At 32.4% G+C, this 19,616-nt stretch overlaps 1 protein-coding gene across 14 annotated transcripts in view; it reads right to left on the bottom strand.

Annotated features, from left to right (window-relative positions):
* Nucleotides 1-19,616, bottom strand: part of LOC111044977 (voltage-dependent calcium channel type D subunit alpha-1) — a 210,143-nt gene that overhangs the window by 60,830 nt on the left and 129,697 nt on the right. For all 14 annotated transcript variants that reach the window (XR_005572980.1, XM_039441464.1, XM_039441465.1 and 11 more), the window contains 5 exons: nt 17,722-17,910; nt 9,646-9,748; nt 8,305-8,456; nt 5,078-5,302; nt 3,241-3,445 (listed from right to left, as the gene is read on the bottom strand). Coding sequence is in view for 13 of the 14 variants with exons in the window: in XM_039441464.1 (XP_039297398.1) it covers nt 3,241-3,445; nt 5,078-5,302; nt 8,305-8,456; nt 9,646-9,748; nt 17,722-17,910 (874 nt within the window). In the remaining variant the exon portion in view is untranslated. The remainder of the gene's footprint in view (nt 1-3,240; nt 3,446-5,077; nt 5,303-8,304; nt 8,457-9,645; nt 9,749-17,721; nt 17,911-19,616) is intronic.

The following is a 19,616-nucleotide window of genomic DNA, read 5'->3' as shown; positions in this document are numbered from 1 at the left end:
TGAATGATTACCACAATATCAACTTCTCAACTACACAAAAATTTATTGAATCATGATAATGATGTAATGAATATTCAATGAATTCTTTTTTATTTGAATATTTAAAAAAGTATCTAAAATCTCAATGAATTTGATTTTTCCCAGGGAATTCTTTCAATGGTAAATGATATTCTGTAAGCAATAATACTGGGTTGGGTAGGGAGGTATGATGGATGATTTGAAATAACAATTACACACTCATTTTTAAGTGAAACTCGAAATTTATTTTTTTAGTGTGAACCTTGGATGTTGCCTTGATAAAAATTAAAGAGGAAAAAACTTAAACATTGATTATGTAAAAAATAACATGTGTTACTTGCTGTCCGTTCTTGTCCATACACTCCTGTAGACGTTGTGAGAAGTTGTCTGAAGCATTGCACGTGGTACCACTCGGATTAATTGTGTTATTGTTTCACTCAGGGCTTCAAGGGTTCGTGGTTTATTTATGTATACACGTGCTTTTAGAAAGCCCCATAAAAAATAGCCGTAAGGTGACAGGGTCACCTAGTCCGATGACCGAGGTCCACCAGGTCCGATGACCGAGGAGGCCACTCCACATCTCCATGCAACGAAATGAGGCGTCCAGGGAAGGTCTACCTTAGAAATTCCAAAGCTGCTCTCGATGTATGGTATGTCGCCCTATCTTGTTAAAATCATACAGAATTAACGTTGATACATCGTCTTCTTAATTTGGTAGGAAAAATTCACGTATCATCGTTAGGTGCGTATTGACAGTGACGGTTCGACCGTTTTCTCCAAAAAAGTAAAGGGCCAATAATTAGTTTTATGGGGCTACCTGAAAGCACGTGTATACATAAACAAACCACGAACCCTTGAAGCCCTGAGCGAAACAATAACACAATGAATTCGAGCGGTACCACATGCAATGCTTCTGAGTAGTATAGACAACTTCTCACAACGTCCACAGGAGTGTATGGACAAAAACGCACAGCATATAACAGATATTATTCATACATAATCAATGTTTTAATTTTTTCATCTTTAATTTTTATAAAGGCAACATCCAAGGTACACACTGAGAAAAAAAATTTTGAGTTTCGTTTAAAAATGAGTGTGTAATGTTATTTCAAATCATCCATACCTCCCTGCCCAATCTTGTATAGCCTATTTCATGCTTCTTCATCACTGAAATCTAATTCATCTTCTGCTGATTTAGGAACCAAACTTCTGTGGAAGTTTTTGTATTGCTCACGAATAACCCCTTTGTTGCACAAGTCCATTAAATCGTTGATTTTCTCGGAGTTGGTTTTATATGCTGCATTGTAAGCTAGTTTTAGAGGAATATCCAATATAGACGAGCCTGCTACTAGGGTAACCCGAACATCAACCACAAGCATTGACGGCTGCTATCACAATCTACCAATAGAAATGATAAAATCCAGGGCCTATTCAAATCAAATTTCAGACTACCACACTATAGTCTGTGAGATAAACTGTGAACATGAAGTAGCAATGTACAGGTATGCCAGAAATTATTCCATGTCCAACTTGATAGAGCTTAAATCAAAGCTACGTTGTGTTGACTGGAGACCAATAACAGACTCTTTACAGGCTGAAACTAAATATAATTACTTCACAAAAATAATGCGACAACTTATAGAAGGAATAATGCCTAGAGAACCTAAAAGAATGAACTTTTAAAAACTCCATTTTCAGGAACAAAGACACCATAGCTCTGAAGAATAGACTGCTCAATGCAGATCTTAAATGTATGCTTACTGGATCTACGGCAGATGGAGAACACTACAATAATCTAAAAAGATCTTTTGACTTGGTTGTGATGTATAAAAAAAGGATGCAAATCAAAGGCAAGGTAGAGAAGGCTGATAATAAATCAGAGGTGCTTTGGAGAATTATAAATGAGGAGAGGAGCGAACTAGATACAGGCAAACGTGAAAACTTTCACTTTACAAAAGATAACAGGATAGTAGATAAACCATACCATGTTAGCAATATGCTAAATGCTTACTTCACACAAAATACAAAGCTAACTACAGAACTACTAATTTAACTAACAGTAACACACAAAACTTGAAAGATGCTCCAATACTCTTTGAATTTGAAAGACTTAAACGGGATTGGATCAACTTCTAAAAAAGAAAAAGTTCAACAACTCAGATGGATACGACACTATAACTGGCAAAATTCTGTAATTCTGTGATGAAGAATTAGTAGTTCCACTGTTGGACATAATAAACTCATTCATTGATCAGGCGACCTTCCCAAAATATCTAAAAATAACCAAAATATACCCTTAATTAAAAGGAGGTGACAAGACAGACTTATGACAGACTAAGCTCATGTGTGTCACTGAATAGAGCATAACAAATTAGACAGATACGCTAAGAAATCCAAAATAAAAATTTTTGTAGTTACGCTCCTTTGATCCTAAGCCCTCGGTATATTGTAAATTGTTTGTACTTTCTAAGAAGAAGAATAAAGATAATTCCATTTCCAATTTCAATTTTCCATTTAAGAAATAAAGTAGCCCTGGAGAAATATGTTTTCAATTGATTCACCTATTGAATCAATAAGATGAGATTGTCATCATGATCATGTTAATGTGAGGTCTGTTTACCATTGTGAAGAACAGTCTCTATGTAGCTCCTTGTATAGGTCTAAATGGTTGAAGAGTTGACATTAGCAGTCGGCTATATTGGATTGATGTCCCTTAAGATCAATGTGAAAACAGTCGAAACATGCATTCTTTTTGCAACAAATCACGTCTACAGTTTACATCGGATCTTGAAAAAAATATTTCATTGGATGTAGTATTTAATATAGCTGGGCAATGGTTTCCTCAATTTCTGAATATTCCGTTTTAGAATATTTAACCTTGGAGTTATTAATTTCTGCTTCAATTATTGAATTATTTTGAAAATTCAAAACGCAAAAAGCAATTGCTCTTAATAATTTAATCCTCTTTCCAGAAACTTCTTTTGTGAAAACAGAAACATCTTAATCACTAGCTTCCGGTCGCACGTACGTCTATTAAACTCAATTGCGCTTGAATTTCAAATAACAAAAACAATGTCACGGGAACCAAATGGAGAGAGAATCGGGCAGCAATGCTACAACTCGTATCACGGTGATTGGAGTATAAATTCAATAGGCGTACGTACAACCGGGAGTCAGGGTTTTATGTTGTTGTGGTTTTGGTGGAAGACTACTTATACTTACTTCCAGGTGGGGGAACAACTTGATCCAGGAGTTTTGGACTGGTTCTCTTCCAAATCTTTTTTATCACTGCTCTTAGTTCAGCGTTGGCATCATCGATATTTCCTTCGGTTTTTATTCTGAGTGAAGTGCGTACAACAGCGAAAAGAGTTGCATTGAACAGAACAGTCCCATCGCTATTCAATGGCATATTCATTGATACAAGTCTCTGAAATTGAATTAATTATTTTGCGTACATGATTTAATTTCGAAAAGAGCGAATGATAAATATGTCTGCTAAAAAATTGGCCGAAATAACTGGAGAAGTTGAAGTCTCATGAGTTCCTAATAATGACGGTATGATTGTATAGCCTATTATGTATTGTAAACAGTATTCTATGTTTGAAAAGAAGACCTTGACAATATTATGACCTGAGGCACTTTTTTAAGGATTTTCGTACTCACATGAACTTGAAATTTATAAGAAAAAACCTCAAAAATCAAACTCTTCGCCCTCAAAGGACAAAATTTCACAATTGCTTTCCCCCAGAAATTCAATGTGAGACAAATTATGTAGTTCAAGGATAGATTGAAAGATTCCCTGAAAAGGAAAGCTCTTATATATAGTGCTGAGTAACTTCACGAGTAATGTCTTGCTTGTGTATTATAGAATGTTATGTTATAAATATATTTATAGAATTATTGTGGCCTTATGTCGAAAGTAAGAACTCGCTAACGCTCGTTCAATTAGTAATAATGGTCATTCAAAATGAAAAAAGTATATATTAAAATAAATTATCAAGAACTCATGAAATTTTATTCACAACACAACACTGACATATTTTACAAATATTTTTACAATGCAATCATTATAAAGAAACAGTATCATGATGGAAAAAAGAAAAGAACTTCAGTAGCTTAACAGCTGTGATTGAAGTTCTACACTATTGTTATTGTACATTATAATATGAACGAGACAGTCACTTGATTTTGGTAACTAAAAATAAAAAATGAAGGTGCAATTTTTTCAGCGGCGTGGCTAGTCATTTCATAGTTATAATTTCATTAGATTTAATAATCTAATAATTTTCATGCTGTATAAACGTTATGGCGGCAGATGAATTAGAAGTGAAGGCTACTACATTCATTTCACGGTTCTAATATGATTAGTTATGTGCTCCAACCACGATGACTCCAGCCGCGCGGCTGGACTCGTCGTTAAAGGATGTATGCCTGTTTGTTGGACGATAAATTTGATTGTTCTCATCAATTAACTTCAAATTTAGACAAACCTTATTAGAAGCATTAAATAGATTCAGTTCACAGGCTAACATTGGAAGTGCATGAGAAAAATATTATTACAAATCGAAAATGAGATGTCAGCTAGATTATCAATTGAATGCAATTGTCGACAAATTTTCTCGACTTTCCACTGCTTTCAATAGAAGAGCTGAGAGAATATCAAATGAATTTTGAGCAAGTTCTCCAGCCAGGGGCTCACTAGTAATAATGGCTGTGGAGTTGACCCGAATTTGGCCCAAAAAACTAGCAATTTTGAGTTTTTGAATTTAAAATCGTATATATACATAAAATATCCTCAATACATCGATTACAGGTGTCTGAGTTCAAGTTGTATGCAGTGTGAGCACTCACATCTACTCCAATGCGTCGTGCAACTTTGCAACAACAAATCATCCAATGATAGCACAGCTTTAGTTCAACATTATAATTATTATTCTTTGAGGTTTGTCTTGACGAATTTGAAAATTTATTCAGGTTTATAAATAATGGTATATTATTTTATTAACAGTTTCATTATCGAACGTTTACAATGCTGCATGTAATATTTTAAAGTACGTACTTTACAAGCAACACGGTGAGGACAAAGTTTTCCAAAGCCCAAAGGAGGAGATATCTTCCTTAGCAATGTGACTACATCCAAATGCTTGATTCTTCCTTTTGCATCCGGGTCATATTCGCTCCAAAGTCTTATGAACTCATCCAAATGATGTGGGCCCAGAATAGACCAGTCTCTAGTCAGATAATCAAAGTTATCCATTATAACAGCTACGAATAGATTTATTATCTGCAAAGAGAAAAACAGCTCTCAATATTTTTTGTATTCACCCGACACTACATTATTCAAATAGATTCTCCAAAACGTGATTGTCCCATGTCCATTTTCAGCTTCACTGGAAATTCCTTTTAAAGATAAACAAGCTAGACAAATGGAAGATTTAAGAAAGCAAAACAACATTGTAATACTTGTTCAAATATTCAATCAAAGAATGCCGGGTTGATCTAGAGGTGAGGAGCGTTACAAGCTTCGGTTTGCTAGCTTCGCCTGGTTCGTGGGTTCGAATCCCGCCGATGACATGAACGTTTGATCATCTCATCAATTCACCAACGTACTTTCCATTGTTCACGCACGTGCAAAAAGCTCATGTAGTTATCATCCGCAATGAAAAAATCATCAATAGAATCTTTGATAAATTTAATGACTAATCTTTGGTTAAATATTTTGATAGTATTATAAGGGTCTTGAACCTCAACTTGGCCGTGTATTCTATGGGATACATAAATTTAACTAACTATTTTTGAATCTTCCACATTATTTTGAGCTTCTATTTGTTTTCAACCGTAACTGTAACATATATCACTCGTAGCATGGTGATACGTGGAAGTGGCTGCTCGGGTTAGAAAGAACATCAACAGGAGACTTTTTTAATTACGCTTCCAACATGGATTCCGTAAATAAGAGATTTCCATTGACCAAAGTAAGAAAAATGTTTTTGATGTATTCTTTGCCAATTAAATGAACATTATTATCATAATGTTCTAAAACTGTGTATCCCCTAGTGCATACTGCTCGGTTCATAGCAAACTGAGTCAACAGTCCAGCTCTTCGACAACAATGGCTTCATGTCTCATATGAATTTTTTGTTCGTGTTGAGGATGTTTATTCAGACTGAATTATCCTCCAATAATTTTCCATGACCATCGGGGTTCTGGAGGTATAGAATAAAGGTTCTGGAGGTATTTTCAACCCACCCCGGAAAAAAATGGAATTAAAAGCATGAAAACGTATTTTTATAAGCATTTGAGCTCTAAAAAATTCTCAAGCTAATATTAATAATTATGTTAGATAGTAAATTAGTTTTTGATTTCTTCAGGGGGGGGGGAGGAGCATCTTGATATTTCAGGAGTGTGGATATTTCATTCCCATTTCCCCCTCCTCGGACTGTCAACATGGAAAGTTACCATGTGAACTTACTGGGAATATTACTGAGAAGCTACCATGGCTTAAAAAGTCAATAACAAGTAATTTAAATTTCTTAATAATGTGTTAATAACTTGAACTTTAATGAATTTATTTATTGATTCCTATAACTTATTCAAGCCTTATAAGGATAAAAAAGCAAGAAAAAACTTGTCTAATATCAGGATGCATCCTTGCCTAATTTAGGGTTCAACTAAGTTGCTCTGTAATAATAGAATATTCTGTTGACATGATAACACATGGCGACTGCTATCGGGAGTTTAGTAACAGAGAATACGTTCGTATAGCCTGGTTGATATAACCAATCGCAAACTATTCAATGAGGAAGTAGCAATTCCGTTGTCATGGCAATAGCTGATTGAAGTTGTGTATTGGAGTTGTGAGAATTCACACGCTAACCAATGAGAGAGCAGAGAATATGTCATTGTGATGATAGCAAATAACAGCGGATTAACGGATAATCAAACCAATCATGAGCTAATTGGTAAGAAAGTGGAACTGTCCGAATGGAAGAGTAGAAAGTATTAAAATCATTGATCAATTACTTACTAGAAGGCAGTGCAATATTGAGAAAGTGAATGGGAAATGCATAAACATGTTCGAAAATAGATTAAAAATGTTTTGAAATGAAAAGTATTCTCAGCACTATTGTGAACATAAAACATCCACTAGTTAACGTCATCAGCATTATCATCTACTAACCTCAATCATGCTGAACAGTAAATACACAACTCATGTAGGGAAGATAATAAAATCTCTTGAATTATGGTACGTAAATACTGGTTCTTTAAATTTAAATATTTCAAACTACAAGTTTCAAATGCTCTGAAATGGACTGTATAAAACGAATCAAATCTTTGAGTTGAATAATATATCCATTCAGAAAAAACCACATATATAGAACATATAGAACATCAGAAAAGGTACTCACCAAATCCCAAATCCAACATGTCGTTAATTGAATTGCTTGCCTACTTATATTTGAGGTAAAAGGTGGACAGTTGGATAGGATAAATGAGAGGAAAAGATGGGTGAAATTTATTATGCAAACCTATTTATCCGAAATGCGATTGTTAATGTTGGTTCCTTGCTGTTTTCCCGTTCTAAGATGAAGTTTACTGTCTGGATATATAAAACTATTACTTGACAATTGATAAAAACAAAAACTAAAAATGAGTTCTGGCATTCTCTTTTCACTAATACAAAACGTGAGTCATTTTTCATGTAAAAAGAAAATGTAATTTATGTACACGAATGAATGTATAGGCCGAATTTCCTATGATATTAAATGACACAAATATTTAGGCTGATTCAGGACGAATTTCCTGAATCTTGAAGCCTCGACCGGGAGTGCTAGCAATACGAGAGCTGAATTCACACTGACTCTCAAACCGGTCGATGCCTAAGCGATAAATTGATGAGTAATAGTTATTATAAAATTATAGAAACTCTCCTGCCATCTGGCAGTCAATGAGCAAATGAATACAATTTCAAATGACCTCAATAATTAAATGGATTTGTATTCAAAGTACTTACTAAGAATGGAGAAACATCCACATTATTTACTAACTCAAATTACGCAAAACTGAGATAATATCCATGACACTATGACACAGATATCTGATCCTGATGACCATGAAATGAAATTGGATTTAGAATTATCACCAAAAATGAGCACAGAACATAGAACTTAATAAAAAAAGCATAGTAAAGCATTTACATCGTTCACTCAGATCAAGCAAAACTAAAAATATCTATGAAACACCCATCTGATTACAGTGAAATCAACTTGAGTTAAGAATATTCACCAAAAATGAGCAAAGAACGTAGAAGGAAATGAAGTAAGGGAATGCAATGTTTGATCCGCATCCCATCACGTTTCCAGCCTCATCAGACCTCATGTCACACTTCACTTCTGGTCTAGCAGAGCAATCAAGCATTATGTCTTGCCACGCTTCGCCTGCAAGTACAATACAACATCACATCATATTTCAAGCAGAAAAAATTTGATAACTGGTATCAATGATCCTGAGTGAATCTTCAATTATTGCACAAAACTGGAATATAAATCAAGTAATTAGCTTCTGATGTTTTGTCTTTTTCACCTCCTGGATAATTATTCTAGAACTCAATAAAATGTATAATACATTTCTCGAAAAAATCAGTTATATTCTACTCGATAATAGCAGATAATGATATAGGCACAATCGTAGTACTTAACATTGATATTTGAGCTCCAAATTATACAGTATCTCAGAATTGAATGGAAACTCTCAATTTTGTGTCACCTGGTCATATGGGACATATATATGAATCATATATTTATCTCATATTGATCAGGATTTTAGAGTTTTCAAATTAAAAGTTCAATGAACAGTATTTTGTCTTTGAACAATCTTTGTCATCGACAGAGAGATTGTTTATATCATTTGTTGTCAATATTAACGTTAGCTTCTCTCTGTTTCTAATAACAAACGTGCTGCTTGTGTGACAGATAAAAATATGTACTTGAAATGGCTTTCATGTTTGGCATTGACTGAGCTTATATAAATACCCAAAATATAGTTTTTAGGGCAGAGCTCGTTCGTTAGGACTGTGAGTAAAGTTCGACTGATCCAGTGAAAAAGGCTAGATTTCGTTTCATTTTATGATACAGTTATTCTGTCACAGATCGAGCAGTTTAAAAATAATTGTATTATTAAGGGAGACGGGTTCTGAACCTATTCATTGGTTCAGTTAATTTTTTTGAAAACTAACTGTAAAGTCGCGATTAAACCAGTGAATGCCAAAGAGGGAAGCCATCTTCAAAAGGTAGGTGGTTACTGGATAAGATCATTGCTCTTAATTTTCATAACCACAAAGATTGAATCATCATTAGCATCAATATATATATATATATATATATATATATATATATATATATATATATATATATATATCTATATTACCTTTTTGGATAGAGAAAAATTATTATTTAACATATTCAACCATGTAAAACCGAAAGATACCAATTAATTAAAGTTCTGGTTATTCTGTTCTCTTTTTGTTATCATAGTTCTTTTCCCTCCAGTTCATAATCACAAAATTGGCTCTTACCAAATAAGCATTGAAAACTTTTGAATGTATTATACATGATCGAGTCTACTTACCAGTAGCAGATCGAAAAAGAACTAGAACTGCTTGAGCAAATGATTGGAAGTTGTTGTTCCTGTGGATAGCAGTCTCATCATTCAATGCAATTTTGCCAAACACCTGCAAGTACACATAGTACTCTGTATTAGACTTTGAAAATAAATCAATTGATCATTGAATACAATAGAATGTTGAATAATTCAAATGATAAGTCATAAAGGATTGTAGCATTATAGCGTAGAGGAAAGGCTTCAGAATACAGAAACATATTACGCGTAACATACCGTTATTATATATTGTTTGAAATGTGCTTTTGTAATTAACACTTTATTTATTTAAAAGTTTTTATCGAACAAGATAAAAATAAAAATAACATAATCTTTGAACATTTCTCATCAAAATCCAACTTAAAACTAGTTATCTACTTGTAGTCCAGTCAAATGGTCGTTTTTCAGGAAACAGCCCCGAAAGAAATTTTCTCGACGGTTCTATATGTATTTTGGGGCGCTGAATTCGAATCCGAAATTTGCTGACACGCCAGAGGGCGGCTTCACCCCCAAAACCCCCAAAATTCCGGACTTTTTCGAATTTCTCATTCAATCTCGAAAACCTTGAGTTTCTCAAGAAAAATCATTCTCGACAAAATTAAATAAAATAAAATTTCCAATAAATTGAGCCGTCGCGCAGGACTCCACCGTTTTTGGTTCCGGAGCTACGAATTTTCAAAAAAGGGGTATTTTTCAAGGGTTTTTCAAAATTATGCAAACTCACCACTTTCACCCTATACAACTTGAATATTTTACTAGTAATGATGAAAAACCACACATCACGTGAAAGAGCAATCAATTCTGAACAGGATTACTTGGGAATTTCCAAATTTAGTGGAGGGGGGATTGGGAGGACACCCAAAAAAAGAAAACAAATCATTCAGTAAAAATACTTAGATACACTTAATTCCATTATTTCCGGGTGGGGGGGGGCACCCATAAGGATACGTCAAGGATCAAAACTTTAAACACTTATAACTTTTGACAGAATGATCATATATCCATGTTCTACAGCTCATTCTTCTCAGCTCGTCAAGGCGCTTGAAAATGTATCATAACTTAAATTTGATGTGAAAATAAAAAAATCCCTGTCTTAGTGTATTTTAGCCCATATTTGAATACACAGAAAAATGCCCAATTTCTATATTCAAAACTGTGTATCTCCATAACACGAAATGATAAAAAATGTTACTTGGTCTTGATTTGAAGAACAGAATCTCCTTTTTCATGTGAGGTGAATGAATTTTGTAAAAATATAATCGTGAAGTAAGATACGTTTGTTTCAAAAAATCAAGAAATTTGCGATATTTTCCTCATTTTCACAGTCTCGACAGTTTTTCGATAATAAACAGTCATGCAAGATCGGTTTAAGGCAACGTAGCTTATAGAGCATGTAATTATCTTTCATTTAAGACCAATCGCAAGTTTCTATCATGACTCGTTTTAGAGACTCTTGAATAACAGTGAAATCGTAGAAAAAATGAGAAAATAAAAATAATTATTTTTTCAATCGGTGGTAAATTTTGAACGGTATTAGAATCAAAGAAACGATTTAAGGGAGCGAAAAGAGGAGGAAATTCTCTACAACCTCGACTACTTTTTGGATTTTTTATCTGAAGTATTCCACAAGATATGCCACTTTGAATATGCGAAGAATTAGTGATACGTTAATCATTTTCACAGTCTCGCATATTCAAAGTGGCATATCTTGTGGAATACTTCAGATAAAAAATCCAAAATGTAGTCAAGGTTGTAGAGAATTTCCCCTTTTTCTCGTTCCCTGGAATAAATCATGATAGTTGGGAACAAAACGTCTGTAATATGTAGTACACAATCCTATAAAAATTCTCAGTTCAGACTTATTTGTTGGAATCGGCCAATTTTGAACAGCACTCAATTTTTCTGGGTCAGTAGCTAAGCCTTCTCTTGAGACTATATGACCTAGATATTTTACTCCAGTTCTATACAGGTTACACTTTTTTTGAGATAGTTTCAGGTTAGCTGTTTCTAGTCTAGAAGATACCTTTTCCAAGTTATCTTCAAAAAATGTCTTTCCCATTACAATAATATCATCAAGATAGACTAAGCAAGCATACTCCCCAAGACAGACCACGAAGCACCATATCCATTTAATCTCTCAAATGTTGCTGGTGCATTAGTAAGACCAAATGGCATGACATTGAACTGCCATAAACCTTCCCCTGTTGAAAATGCTGTCTTCTCTTTATCATCAGGATGTAATGCCACCTGCCAATACCCGCTTTTCAGATCAAGTGTAGAAAACCACTTGGAACCGGATAGTGTATCTAAACTGTCATTAATTTGAGGGAGTGGGTAACTATCTTTCTTTGTAACTTCATTCAATTTTCTGTAGTCCACACAAAATCTCATACTGCCATTTTTTTTCTTAACCAAAACTACTGGTGATGACCAAGGGCTGTGTGATTCTTCAATAACATTCTGTTCCTTAATCTTTTGCAACATATCACCTACTTCTTGTCTTTTTGCGAATGGTACTCCTCTAGGTCGTTGTTTTATTAGATGAACATCTCCAGTATCAATTCTGTGATATGTGAGGTTGGTATAACCCATATCTTCATCTTCAAAAGCAAAAATGTCCATATTCTTTCCTAACATTTGTTGAGCTGACTGTCGATTTTCATCAGTAATATATTGTTCTCCATCAGTCAGTAATTGATTAATACACCTTTCAACATCATTGGAACTTTTCTTAAATCTTTTGTTATTATTGTTTTCTCCAAGTACTCCAACATCATTACAATTTGCCTTACCTTTCTCTATCACTTTCGGTTCTTCAGTAACATTTGCAATGAGAACTGGAATTGTTTCAGTTTTCTCAATAATTGAGTGGCCAGTCAACAACCATTTATTATACATGCTCTGGTTAGGCTCGATTAGGTTTGACTCATTTTCCAACACTCTTTCAGGTTTTGTCATGACCAGTACTTCTGGAAAAGGTGGTATAAGTTCCTCTTCTATTGTAAACAGTCTTATTTTGTTACAAACTTCCTGTTCTATTGTTTTGTTTTCCTGGTGATGATTTAAATGCAAATATTCATTATCAAATTTAATAACATTCCTGGAGATATCAATTACAAATTTATACTCTCTCATAAGATCTAGGCCTAAAATGAAATCATCCATTATTGATGCAACGAAATCGGTAGCTCTTATTCTCTTTCGACCAAGATATAAGACAATGTCAGCTTTTCCATGTACAGGGACTTTTTCTCCAGAAGCAGTTTGAAGAACAAATTTTCTTTCTATCTGTTTAACTTTTGAACAATCAGTTAAATCTGGACGTATGATTGATGATGTTGCTCCTGTCTCGATTGTTACCAAACACTCTTTCCCTTTAATTATCCCATTCGTGTGAAAGCTGTTCCCATTCCTTCTAATCATAGTAACACTACCAATTGCTTCTGAGGTCTCATTGGTAGCAGCTGACATTCGCCTCCCAATGTCAGCTGAATTTAGTTTTCCTTCTGTTCAGTTTTGTTTAGTGATTTTGCTACTGACTTATTCTTCGTGGGTACAAATTTACAATATCTCTTCGAATGTCCTACTTTTCCACAATTCAAACATCGATTTTTACGTTTTTGTTGAGGACACCATAATTGTATATGTCCACTCTCTCCACACAGCCAACACTCTACATTGATGTTGTTAGTTTGTGTCACCTCATCCGTATTTAGTACTCTCCTCTGGCGAGTTGGTAGTACAGCATGAACTGCTCTCTTAGCAGCATCCAATGTCAGAGCTTGGGTGAGTGCAGACCGCATATTGAGATAGTTCCCAATCAACAGCAACCTCTTTATTTCGTTATCACGAATCCCATCTATGAATGTTTGCGTGGCTAGATACTGTTGAAAATCGACTGGTGCAGAGATATAAGCAATTTGAGCCAACTGCTCTACATCAGCTCCAAATTCTTGCAAACTCTCACCATTTCTTTGAGAACGACTTTTCAATTGACACCTGTATACGTTCTGTAAGTGGCCATCCCCATAGCGTTGTTCTAGTGATAACATTAATTAATCAAAATCTAATTTTTCACTTGATGAAGTTTTCAACAGGTTAGCAGCTTGCCCTGTCAAGGTTAACGTCAAATGTACAGTTTTTTCTTTATTGGTCCAATTATTAAATGTAGCCGCTGCTTCGAATTGTATTTTGAAAATGTTCCAAGAAGAATGACCGTCGTAATTTGGTGGTTTTACTTTTTTCTCTATTGTATTGTTTGTAGCTAATGTTGGAAGGTTACTCTCATCATTTATAATGTAAGTTTCCTCATTATTGATGCCATCATTGAATATATGTCCATCTACATTAATCTCATTCCCCAAAATACCTAATTTTGCATTGGTTGTTGAAATTTGTTCATTTGTCTTATTAAGACAAATACAGACCTCGACTGTATTGTTCATTTTAGCAATTTGTTCATTTGTATTATTAGACAAGACCTCAATTGTATTATTTAAAAGATTCATTTCTCCCGTTACAACTTCCAATTCATTTTCAATTTGCTGCCTTTGTTGAATTGAATTATTACTCAAGTCTTCTATTTTATTGTTCACAGCATTCATATCTTTCCTTACTAAATCTATGCCTTTTTCAAATCCCTGTTTCAAGTTTTGTCCCATATTAGATATAGATTCTAGCATACCTTCCTTAAGTGAATTTACCATCTCGTTGAATGCTTCTATCTCCATTTTAGATCTTGCTCTTGTTTTAATGCAAAACTTTTTTTTTGTGTAATCAACTTTTAAACACAATTTTTCCAAGGATTCAATCCCACTTCTGACACCAATGTTGTAAATGTGCTTTTGTAATTGACACTTTATTCATTTAAAAGTTGACATCGAACAAGATAAAAATAAAAATAACATAATCTTTGAACATTTCTCATCAAAATCCAACTTAAAACTAGTTATTTACTTGTAAACGTTCGTTGCTAAAACAGAAGGTGACAGTGGATAAGAGGATGAGGAAGTAATGCTTGGTAATTACTTATAACAATAAATTGTTACAATAAAAAATTTACTGTAGATGGGCCAGGAAGAGCAAACCAGAACAACTTAACCTGCATGTTGCCATGTGCCTAATATGCATGAAATATCTATGAAAATACTCAAAACGATTGGCTTTGGGAAGGTCTTCACTCGCAGGCTGAGAGTGAAGCTGCGGATGAGAGGGTTATGTCACAAACGACTGAATTAGAACTGAAATAGACCGAGGTTTAATGAGCTCATTCATCACATTGTTTCCAATTGGAAATAGCAAAGACGTGTACAGTGCAATAAGAATTATTGGTATGAGATGTAATAATGTATTTGCACTCCCAACCGAAATTGAATACTGCTAGCACCTGCTCTAGTACATGGATTTCCCATGATTGAGTTGTTGAGTAGGTTAATTTCCAGAATATAGTTATTTTATATATATATCCACAGTAAATTTCAGTAAGTTTCATGCCCCGAAGGTCTACTGTAAGTAATCAGTTAACATTTACTCAATTTGTCTCTTCTAAATTAGATAGTCAGGATCGGGTAGACGTGATTTATCTCGATTTCAGTAAAGCTTTCGATTCAGTTAATTTTAAAGTTTTATTGGAAAAGTTAGTTACATATGGGTTTTCAACTGATTTGGTCAAATTTTTCCGCAGCTACCTATTTGATAGATTTTCACACATACATTTCAATAGCTACAAATCTGCTGACTATGCAAATACATCAGGGGTCCCTCAGGGATCGAATCTTGGGCCTCTTTTGTTTTTACTCTTAATAAACGATCTTCCCGATTGCATTATTGCATCTAAGATCCTAATGTTTGCAGATGATGTAAAATTGTATAAATTAATAAGGAGTGTTGAAGATTGTGCTTTAGTTACAACAGGATCTTGATAAAATCCATCTATGGTGTCGTGGAAATAAACTCAAATTAAATATCTCGAAAACCAAGTTTATGGTTTACACGAGACAGAGGAATTATGATCGTTACGATTACTCATTAGCAGGCATCAATCTAGAGTATGTCAATAGCATACGAGATCTTGGAGTGTTGATGGACTCGACTCTTGATTTTAAAGACCAATTTAATCACGTTCTTAGCAGTGCTAATAGGCTACTTGGTTTTATACTTCGTAATTCAAAACCTTTTACTAGTTGTGATGTAAGTATAAAACTGTTTAATGCACTGGTACGGAGTAAACTTGAGTATGCATCTATGGTGTGGGGTCCTGTTAATGTAACTAACTTACTGATAGCTACGAAATTGAGAAGATTCAAAATAGATTTCTAAGACACCTTTTCATCAAGAAATTCCGTATCTTCTGTCCATTCAATTTCCCAACTAGTGAATTGAGATCCTTATTTAATATCCGGTCATTGCAGGTGCGGATATCATTAAATGCCCTATTGTTGTTATATAATATTTTAAATCATAACGTCCATTCACCATATTTCATCAGCCTAATTAATTTCAGTGAACCATATTCAAGACCTAGAAGGAATATATTGTTCTAGATTCCCTTTGCTAGAACAAACCATTATTACAACTCATTTCTTTATAAAACCTTACGAATGTTTAATAGCTTGAATGAACACATTGATCCTTTTTCGAATTCATTCAATGAATATAAGAAACATTGTGAACTGAATCTATCATAAGACGCTCGTTTTTAAGATGAATTGTTTTGTAAACTCTGGCTGGAACTCTCCTAGTTTAAGACTTTTCTTTTCCTGTTTACTTAGCTTTTTTTAGCTATTATTTTCTTTCCTGTAATCTTTGAATCGTTTTTTTCTTTAATTGTATTTTCCTCTAGAATCTTTGGAAAGGATTGTTTTACCTTCTTTCTTTTCACATTTTTCATTATAATAATGAAATCAATTTGATTATTCTGAGTAAATGCTTTTTGCTTTCTTTTCACAGTTTTCTTTATATGAATGTAATTAATCTGATTATTTCAACTGTGTAAATGCTTTTTGCTTTCTTTTCTTTATTTACTATATTTCAAAATGTATATAAGTTAAATTGTTGTTCTATTTAATTGTGTAAATAAGGCTCTTTATGGATCTCTGTGAGCCTTTGTATGTAGTGAAAATGAATAAATAAACGAATAAATAAATAAATGAATAATAAATAAATAATAAATAATAAATAAATAAATAAATAATAAATAAAAATAAATAAATAAATAAATAAATAAATAAATAAATAAATAAATAAATAAATAAATAAATAAATAAATAAAAAATAAATAAATAAATAAATAAATAAATAAATAATAAATAAAAATAAATAAATAATAAATAATAAATAATAAATAAATAAATAAATAAATAAATAAATAATAAATAAAAAATAAATAAATAAATAAATAAATAGATAAATAAATAAATTGATAAATAAATAAATAAATAAAAATAAATAAATAAATAAATAAATAATGAATAAATAAATGAATAAATAATGAATAAATAAATAAATAAATAAATAAATAAATAAATGATAAATAAATAAATAAATAAATAATAATAAATAAATATAATAAATAAATAATAGATAAATAAATAATAAATAATAATAAATAAATAAATAAATAATAAATAAATAAATAAATAAATGATAAATAAATAATAAATAAATAAATAAATAAATAAATAAATAAATAAATAAATAAAAATAAATAAATAAATAAATAAATAAATAATAAATAAATAAATAAATAATAAATAAATAAATAAATAAATAATAAATAAATAAATAAATAAATAAATAAATAAATAAATTAAATAAAATAAATAATAAAATAAATAAATAATAAATAAATAGATAAATAAATAAATAAATTTTATATTGCATTTCTAATATTATATGCATTATATTAAATTGTTTGATTGTATTCCAATGGAAATAGAGCGATAATTTATTTATCTATTTTCTATAAATGATAACTTTACTCTATCTGCTATATGTGATTTATGCTATATGAACCATTACATTCAATGAACTTATAATGTGATTCACCTGCATTCCAACAACAGCGTAGATGAAGAAAAGCATGACAATCAGCAAAGCAACGTAGGGCAACGCTTGGAATGATTTGATGAATGTCCAGAGCAGCGTTCTGATACCTTCTCCACGACTGAGAAGTTTCACAAGTCTCATGACACGGAATAGACGGAAGAAATTGATGGAAATCAAATTCGATCCAGGCTGTAAAAGTTAAGTGGTGAGCTCATGTGAACATTTGCAAATAAGTAATGACTTCTGAACACTTATATACCTACGTATCACGATATAACTTTATTTGTGAAATACACAGGTTGATTCAGGTAGATGTAGTTTAAAAAAACTTACAAGTAGTAAGAATAGCTAATAGTTTTAAATTTCAAAAATGACCTAAGAGTTACATAGATGTTGTGTTTAATTTATAAATATCACAAGGGTAGTAGTTATTTCCTACAATTTCCACTTCATTGCAATAAAAAAGTTTTACACTACTAAATACTATATTTCCTCTACAACTTTAGTATTTGCCGTCAATGAAGAATGGTATATTATTCTAAGTTAGTATGTTCGACTTGTCTTGAAATATAAAATTTTCAAACATCAGGGATGGCTCTACTACAATAATGAATAGTTGTTCAAAACATCGCCAGTATGACGTTAGAAAAGCATTGAAATGCTAATAAGTTAGAAATGCGCAGAAGTGCATTGAAAAGTGACAGTTCTGGGCGCAGAATCAACAGTTCCACGGTTCCTGATTAGTTTTAACAATAGTTTCATAAAAATAGTCTGAATAAATGGAATTGGAAGAATGCTCTTCCAAGTTCTACTAAAAAAATGTATTTTCGTAGAAAATTTACAAGATAATACTTCAGGAACATTAATTATGAGAATTACGAGAGTTTTTTTTTTTTTTTTTTTTTTTTTTTTTTTTTTTTTTTTAGATTACGTCCTAAAGACTCCAGTCATGGAGTATAAGACAAGTCATGTTATTACATAATAATTCTAACACTAAGTAGTTCAACCTAGTTTAGGTTTGAAAGGAATTCTTGTACACTATAAAAAGCTTTATCAACTAAATATTTTTTCATTTGTTTTTTGAAAATCTTCAAATCATCATTACTTTTCAAGATTTGAGGTAGCTTGTTATAAAATTTCCTACCAATATAATCTGGTTTTTGTTCAAATAACCTACTATTGTGACCCATTATATGATAATCTGCTCTGTTTCGCGTATTATACTCATGAACATCTGAATTCTGGATCACACCACTCTTTTTCACATGCATTACAACTTCATATACATACAAAGATGGCACAGTTAATAGACCAATCTTTTTAAATAAAGGCCTACAAGAGTCTAACCTATTCACTTTCTCTATACATCTGAGTGCCTTCTTTTGAATCTTAAACACTCTGTCCATATTTTGTTGAGATGAATTACCCCATACTAAAATAGCATACCTAATATGAGATAGTATAAGTCCATGGTAAGCAGTTAACAGTAGTTTTTTATCATTCAGCCTAGCAAGCTGCCGCAGGACAAGTACCCCAGATGATATCTTATTACATATCCTCTCAATGTAAGGATGCCATGTTAATTTCCTATCCAATAAAATTCCCAAGAATGCTACTTTCTCTTCTTGGTCTAATTCATTTTCCTCTACAAACACATTTATTTCTCTATCCTCTACTGAATTATATTTACTTTTGAATTGTAGGAATTGACATTTCTTACTATTTATTGTTAATTGCCTTTGCTTCAAGAATTGGACAATTGACTGTACTCCAGTAAAAGCATTTATTTCTAGACTATCTGATAAATAATTGTTAAAGATAAGCGATGTGTCATCAGCAAACAACAGAGCTCTGTGATCTTTTAACTCTTTTGGTAATTGGTTCACATACAACAG

The sequence above is a fragment of the Nilaparvata lugens genome, chromosome X, assembly GCF_014356525.2.
Source record: "Nilaparvata lugens isolate BPH chromosome X, ASM1435652v1, whole genome shotgun sequence".
Lineage (NCBI taxonomy): Eukaryota > Metazoa > Arthropoda > Insecta > Hemiptera > Delphacidae > Nilaparvata > Nilaparvata lugens.
The sequence above is the reverse complement of the archived record's forward strand: the minus strand, read 5'-3'. Positions and strand labels throughout refer to the sequence as shown.